At 35.3% G+C, this 8,367-nt stretch overlaps 1 protein-coding gene across 1 annotated transcript; it reads right to left on the bottom strand.

Moving 5' to 3' along the window:
• Positions 1-5: 5 nt before the first annotated feature.
• Positions 6-5,002, bottom strand: LOC109222069 (alpha-dioxygenase 2-like; the record flags this gene model as incomplete). The annotated part of the gene is made up of 11 exons (XM_019386478.1): positions 4,742-5,002; positions 3,811-3,858; positions 3,602-3,715; positions 3,236-3,496; positions 2,932-3,081; positions 2,485-2,618; positions 1,619-1,832; positions 1,389-1,534; positions 606-833; positions 228-430; positions 6-142 (listed from the first exon to the last, which is right to left on the bottom strand). Coding segments are annotated over exons 3-11 (1,566 nt in total), but the record flags the coding sequence as incomplete, so codon positions are not given.
• Positions 5,003-8,367: the final 3,365 nt, after the last annotated feature.

Raw genomic sequence — 8,367 nt, 5'->3', positions numbered from 1 at the left:
ACATCATCACCATATACTTCTCGCAAAGCCTCAATTACTTCTTCATCATCAGTTAAATCCTTCCACTTGCTAATTGGTATCATCAGCAAATTCCTTCTGAACTCGTTGTACCGTGGAACTCCCCTCTCTCTATCTCTATAAACTATTATAATAGCAAGTCAGTCTGTAGTTTCTATGAAATACGAGGACAATGTTTTATGTCAATAGGGAAGAATGAATAAACATACTTTCCAATGCGGCCATGTCAACTAAATCTGGTCTTTCTTCTCCATCAACATCATGAGGAACAAGATTCCTCATCCACGTCGGATAATTCCACAATGTAGCAGCTCCACATGACTGATGACCCATTGATACCAGCATCTGCTCTATACCAATTTTGGACAAGCTTTTTTCTCCTTCTTTCCCAATCATTTCCGTCATAGGAATCCTGATCAAACTAGATAGTTAGAAAGCACAAACATTTCCTAACTTTTTCATTTCTGATTTCAATAAATCTGGCCTTTTTGTGTTATAAATCAAATGTGTGGATCAGATTCTTATTCGTGTCCTATAATCAATTTCGAGAGTTTATAATGCAAAATGTGTGTAACTGGATAACATACTCTTCTTGAATAGGCAAGGATTTGTCTTCTGAAGTAGTCGACTTCAAGTCCCTCAGAATAATTTTGTCAGGTAAAAGTGAGTGCATTCTGTAGACGCTAACAAATTCTTCAGTCAATGAGTAGGGAGTCCCGTGATCTCTGGGCCTTTTAAGACCAACTAATCCACTCAGAATTGGTCCAAACTTAGGTCCTAGCAAATCCTTGATTTTCTTCCCCAAAAAGCCATACCTGAATCAAAGTAGACTCTGTTAGTTAACATTAATAGTTAATGTTATAGTCATTTGCAATGCAAAGCATGATGCATGACAACAAATTGAAACTGGGAGCTGCATTGTTAATCCAACCACATTTATAGCAGACAGTTTCAGGCACTAGCTATTTTGGTACTTTATCCAACTACTCCATGTAGGATTACTATTTTATACTACTATAAAGGGCAATCCGGTGCACTAAGCTCCTGCTATGTGCGGGGTCCGGGAAAGGGCCGGACCACAAGAGTCTATTGTAAGCAGTCTTACTCCGTATTAGGCTGTTTCCACGGCTCGAACCAGTGACCTCATGGTCACATGGCAACAACTTTACCAGTTACGCCAAGGTTCCCCTTCACATGGCAGCAACATAGTAGTACTATTTTATACTACTATGTTTGCAAAAAATGTCGCTGCGCCCGTGTCAGATCTTCCAAAAATAAATTACTTTTTTAGGGATCCCACACGGATACGATGACATTTTTGGAGGATCTCGCCAACATAGAATTTATCAAGTACCTAGCAGTGGGCTTACCAGTTGATCCTCATTCCCGCCACTAGAGTATCAGTCTTAACAAGTTCAATTGTCCAATCAAGGGTATGGATTTTAGCAATGACTGCTGAAGTTATCAATCTTGCATGTCGGTACAGCTTTTCATCGTCAAATTCAGGGTAAGAATCCTGAAACAAAAATCAGGTTTATAAGCAAACTCAGTTATTTTAAGGTGCAAAGTTATCCTGAAGAAGCTGAAAAGAAAAACATACTTTAAGCATATCACATATGGCATTATGTTCCTTAACAAACAAGGCCTGCAACAGAGAGAAGCCTGCCCAATTGTTACGAACATCTCCAGATATTGGAATGCCATTATCGTCATGTTCAAGAAGTCCATCTCCTGAGACCCTGAGCTTTCCATCTTTAAATGTTCTCACCCTAATCATGCCCTCCTTATTATTCCCATATATTACACTCCCATCCCTAACAAAACAGCAGGAACATATATAATTCATCAGATGAAATAAAACTCCAGCAATTAGACTAACTTCCAATCTGCATTAAAATGAATTAAATCAAATTGAGTTCCAATTGGACAGTGTGGACAAGAGTTGACCAGCGTATATGTAAACACGGAATCATATTTCCGCCTCCTTTCCCCCTCCATCTCCATCGTGGTTATTACCTTGACTCCTTTAGCATGCTACTAAGAAGCCTTTGATACAGTATTTCATTGATTTTACTATTGATTTTAAGAATCTATTTAGCTTGACTAAACTTAACATGCAATACTCTCTCTTGAAGTTTCTCTCCATTAACAGAGAATAACCTGCTATTAGAACCATCCGATTGTGGGAGTATTCATGCTTTTGTAAATTTATGACAGTTTTGATTTCGGGGTGCAAGGGTATGGACTTGATGATGGACTTAACTTTCTTCTTTCTTTGTCCAATAATCTTGTCGGTTAAACATGTAATTCTTTTCCACCAATGTCTTGTATCATTAGCTTTCTCCATCAGCAGTAGGGTATTTATTTTTACTGCATGCTTTGGAGTGAATAGAAGTAGAAATAAAATCACAAAATTTCAAAATATGAGAGAACCTTGTAAGGTTTAAATTTTTTGAGTCTACTCACCACCATGGGGTCCTTGAATTCAAATGCCCAAACTTCAGATCAGGTGAACCTGTAGGAAGTTTTCTCGTCTTAAAGAACTTAAATGACTTCAGTGGACACCCTGCTGCAACATCTTCAGGAGCTCTAAGTTCCACCTGTCAAAAAATTTGTGTTAGAGAAACATAAAACACACCTTTACCATGACGAGTAATACTCTAATTCTTTAAGTGCATATAACCAACTTTTGACCTTTTAATCTCTTCTGGTCCTTAAAATGGGAAATGAAAACAATGATATCTTCCCTAAAACCTTCAAGAACTTTAGCATAATAGCCTCATAAAGCAAAGTAAATACCGAATCTGACAAGTTAGACAGCAGAAAATGGTCTCCCACCAACTTTTGCCTGTTATTGCAACAAGTGATGAATTCTTTCATGCCTTTATTGATGCAAGAAGTAGCTATAGGTACCTGTTCAGTGTCCTCCATATGGTCATTCCAATCATGGATCATAAATTGTACCCACGCGCACGCTATCATGTTGAATTGGCTCCCACAATCTGTGCACTTTCTCCTTTCCAAGAGCTTCGTGGCCACTGTTACTGGATGAGGTTCCAGCAGCTGCATAATCAAATGATATTGTCGTAACTCATAAATGAATGAGAGATCTCAAGCTATAGATTACAGATAGCGATATGACTAAGGCACATTTATTGGATCATGCTAATTAGCTATCAAAAAATGAACAGTATGATTGATTGTATTGTTAGCTTACCCCATAACTTGAAGTTGCTGGTGGCATGTTGCGACCAAAGAAGGTTCCATGACTGCCCACTAAATGATCCGTAGGATGATTGCATGTACCATCAGCAGTCCGATACGAGAACTCTTCTGTGTCATATTTCTTGCCATTAACTTCTCCAACATGTAAGAGGTTGTATCGCTGGTGCAAGTGTCTTCTTAGTCCTAGGTAAGCCAATCCGAGTAAAACTGGTAATCTGTGCCATAGATCAAACTTGTCCAAAAGATGTACCACCTGACATATCAAAAACAGGAGCATTAGTAAAAACAATATTCTAGTTTGTAAAGCATAATATCACAGCTGGTGCTCGTATAAAAGAGGGGAACAGAGAACACTAACATAGAACAAAATTGTGTCGAACAGAGACATCTTTGCAACAACATGCCGGAGTTGAGGGTGAACAAAGGCTGCAAGAGAAAATGAGAATGCCATGAGAGTATCTCAGCTGTTGACCTGTTAATGAAACAAAGGATTAATTCAAGAGGTTGGTTATGAAGATTGAGAGGGAAGATAGCATTTAAAAGAGTTGAATCAGTGTCAAACCTGACCTGTTTCCTGTCTTCAATTACTCATATCTGTAGGCCCAATCAAGATTGCTGCAATCAACTGTCTTCAATTAATCTTTTTATATTATAAGTGACGCAAAATGAAGACAAGTGTCCGATATCTCGTTATGGTGATATCTTAATGAGCTTGGGAACTATTACATCAGTTAGGTTTTACCAGAACAAAATTTTGGAACTGATGAGAAATATATATAGTAATTCTTTAATTCAACAACAATAACAATAAAAATCCCAGTGATTCCCGCAAGTGGGGTCTGAGAAGGGTAAGATGTACGCAGCCTTACCCCTATCCTGGAAGGGGAGACAAGCTTTTTCCGATAGACCATCGGCTGGAAAAAAAAGACTGAAGATAAAAAAGGGAACAATAGTAATTCTTTAATTCGACGAGGATTAATTAGCAGTAAACAGCCAAAAGGACCGTTTTTTGAAGGTCAGAATAAGCTACTTAGAACATTAACAACAGAAACATTCTTTTCGTCTTTCATATTTAGAGTAGTTAACTATCCATAAATGATGCTCTTAAAGAAAAATATCAACATCTGATCAAATATTACTCCCATATCCTTCTGACCTTATCTATCCCCTTTAAAAGTGCCTTGACTCGAACTATGTATACATACAAAAAAATATTATACATATATACTAAGATCACATTTACCGAACACACGTACGGTTATCGGGTTGAACTGAACTCAGTACTTTGCATGAAGAGAGTATATTTATATATAAAAATTCACAAAAATTACAACAAATAGTAGGTCAGAACCCATAAATTTGAACATTGACCCATAAAATTTATATCCTAAATCCGTCTCTGTCTATATGCTTCTGCTCTCAAAGAAGAAAATAAGAGAACAAACTTTATAAGAGTGATGCAAGTAGTTGATAAAGAATTTCATAGCAAATTAATTACCTCCAAACTAACGAAGCAGTTGAAGAATAAGTAAAGCCAGCATCAGCTTCTTACTTCTGCCATCACAAGTCACAACCCAAAAAGGAAAAAGAAACTTTAATTTCCAGGGTAATTGTATGTAAAATTATACGTGAAATCAATGATCTTACTCAGTGGGCAACTTGGCGAGGGTTTTGAAACAGTAAAACAAAGACGGTTTTCTTATTCTAGGAAATGTGATGCAAGAAAATGTAAGGTTTGGTAATTGGTAAAGTTAGAAAAAACATCTATATCTATATATCTATTTACTTTTTCTAAAGCCTTTTCCAACATTATTTGATCTATTGATGTGATTCAAAGAAGCTGAAATGACGCTTTCATAACACGTCCACAATATTCCAAATTCACTTAATTAAAAAATACACACTCTCCCCTTAAATTATGACCTAATCATAGTAAATTAGTATGATTTAGTGTGAACATCTGGTTCAAATAAGTTTTACCATTTGTAAATACCATATAGTTACGTCCATAAAAATTACACGAACTTAACTAATCAATCATATGATTCTTAAACAACTGGGAAACCGACTTTGCTTATGAATTTAATGCGTTGGATGATACAATGATCTAGAAGGAGTATTAAAATTAGTTCATCTTAGACGAAAGAGAAGTATTAATTTATGTTCGTAATTAATGTCAAACGAATAACTAAATATAGCTGGCCAATAATGGCGTTCTTTTAATTAACAAAATGTCAGTTCTTATTTTAGCCAAGTTCTTGTACTCAGTAAAAAGTATACTTGGAATTTGAAGCCGCACATTAAAAACGATGACAGGGAAAGTAATAAAAATTCATGGAATAAAGATATTATAAGAATATTTGACTGCTGACTAAAATTGGTAACTAACGAAGTGCGTGCGATTAAAAAATAAAGAATACATGTGTACTAAAATAGTACATAATGATTTTAAATATATTCCCCAACGATATAGAAAAATTACATTATCAGGTCACTTTATTGCAGCTGGCAGCTTGGCTTATAATCTCACTTTTTATCAAAAGTTATTTGTAAAAATCTTTTGAATGACCTAATAGTATAAAAATTGTATATTATGGTGTATATAAATTAAACTTGTAGATATTATTATTGTAAGGGTGATATCGTTGGGATTATTCCAATTAGATTAAACTCCTCGCGTGATAAATTAATTTTTCCTCCAACTTTTACTTTATTCCATAACCAAACAGGAGATATCTTTAAAGTTAGATATAAAATATAAACAAACAAACAAAAAAGAAAATCAAGATATTGGCAAAAGCCAACATGGATACCCACTATTACATGCACCACAAACTGGCACCAATCAGTGCCACAAGTGCAAACAGCCACACTATTAAGTATTAACTAGCTTTAAGTGCATTGCAAGTGTTTTTTGTGTCTACTAAAAAAATGAATAAAATTGAGAATAAGAATGAATTATGTGCAATTGACGTCAAGATAAATACAATTTTTATTTAAATTAAAATTAAATGTTACATTGTCGAAATAGTAGAATGCAGAGTTATTGGGTATCTTCTGAACTTACAAAGATTGAAAATTTATGTAGGTTAATAATATAATTTTTGCATTTCTATATATTTTTTGTTGGTGAAATTACAAGTAATTACAGTTGAAAATAAGATGAAGAAAAATAAATAATAATTCTTCAGGCTGAGGCGCAGATATCTTACTCTCTTTAAGGAGATTCAAGCCCACTGCGGTAGCATCTTCACCGGTCCAACAGTAATACTCTTGACTTGTCCCCTCTAGGATACAACAGCCCGACAACGTCGTATGACTCGAACAAACTCTGGACAAGTTGTTGAGTCCAAAGCTCCACCAAAATGAACACCTTCCTTCAACAAAAAATAATATTCTCTTTTGTAGAGAATAAGTTGGAGACTTAGATTTTCTCCTTCTCATAACTCTCTTTTTCACTACACCAAGTTCACTTTTTTCATACACACTACCATATTTTCCCACAGCAAACACAAGGAAGAACACCACTATTTATAAGTGTATAATTTCTTCCATGAAATAAATAATAAGATAGTGGGATAATAAAATAGTAGAACATGGATTGGTGGTTACAAAATATAATCTTTAGTGGGTAATTAGTGGTAGATCATGGCATTAGTAGTTTCATGAGTTACACCAAAATAATGACCACTTTCTTGCCAATTTATAATCACTATCTCACAAGAAATAATGCACTTTAATATTAAAATTTTAATATTAAAATGCACTAACACCAACATTCCCCCACTCATTTTAATATTAAAATAAGAGAGTTTACCAGTTGAAGGGAGACTATTATGCATAATGAAGGTGTGCTCTGCATTGAACCTCCACTTAGCAAAACAACGATCTTTACTCCAGAGTCAGTAGTGGTCTCAGACTTGAACTATGACTGCTTTAAGGAAATTAAATATCACTGCTTACACATAATAATCAAGGTGTTGACATGAGCTTTACTAGCCAGCACATTACGACCTTGTGCTATCCCGGTTTTCATGAGTGTTTTTGAGAACAAGCCCAATTCTCATAGGAAGCGGCCTACTTCCACACTCACATAGGTGAAATCTGTCAAGGGTGCTCCTGTAACTCTAACACCACACTCATACGAGCTACAGATTTTCATTAAGAGTTAATAAAACTCAACCTCGAAAATCATTACAGGATAAATGCACTCACACCATAGGGATGGAACAATAAAAAAATAGTGCATTTCAAACCAAACCATTATATGATTCGTTCTTCCCATTGAACCTGGTTATAGGATCTCTAGTTCCCAGGTTGGGTTTCCTCATATATGACTTATGAATTTATGGGCTATAATCTCATCCCCTCGATGTGCTCCAGACCATTTCTCTTGCCAAGGCCTTGGTTAGTGGATCTGCAAGATTATCACATAATCAACATTAATAGTACCACTTGCCAAATAACTCACAATACTATATTTTTCTCTTTATGGGTCTGGATTTACCGTTGTAATAACGATTTTGTACTCTACTAATTGCAGCGGTGCTATCACAATGAATAAAAATAAGAGGAATTAGTTTTTTAAAATAAGAAATTTGAAATAATAAATCTCTCAACCAATTCGCTTCCTCACTGGCTGAAGCTAAAGCAATTAGCTCAGCCTCCATGGTAGAGTTAACAATTATTGTTTGCTTTTTCGATTTTCAACAAATAGCACCACCTCCCAAAGTAAAAATATAACCCGTAGTAGAACAGGTATCACCAGATAAAGTGTTCCAATCTGCATCAGAAAAGCCTTCGAGTATAGCAGGATATTTTTTATAAAATAAGCCATAGGTTTTTGTACCAAGTAAATACCTCATAACTCTTGTTATGGCATGCCAATGTTCTTTACCTGGCTTGCTTGTAAACCTGCTAAGTACTCCTACTGCGTATGCAATATCACGCCGAGTACAATCAGTCATATATCTCAAGCTTCCAATTAAGCTAGCATATTCCTTTTGATTTATCACATCATTGTCACTTTGTACAGGAAATAAGTGAACACTTGAATCAAAAGGGGTTACAACATGCTTGCAATCAATAAATTATATTTTTTCAAAATTTTCTCAACATAATGTG

The sequence above is a fragment of the Nicotiana attenuata genome, unplaced genomic scaffold, assembly GCF_001879085.1.
Source record: "Nicotiana attenuata strain UT unplaced genomic scaffold, NIATTr2, whole genome shotgun sequence".
NCBI classification, from domain to species: Eukaryota; Viridiplantae; Streptophyta; class Magnoliopsida; order Solanales; family Solanaceae; genus Nicotiana; species Nicotiana attenuata.
This window is presented reverse-complemented; position numbering and strand designations above follow the sequence as displayed.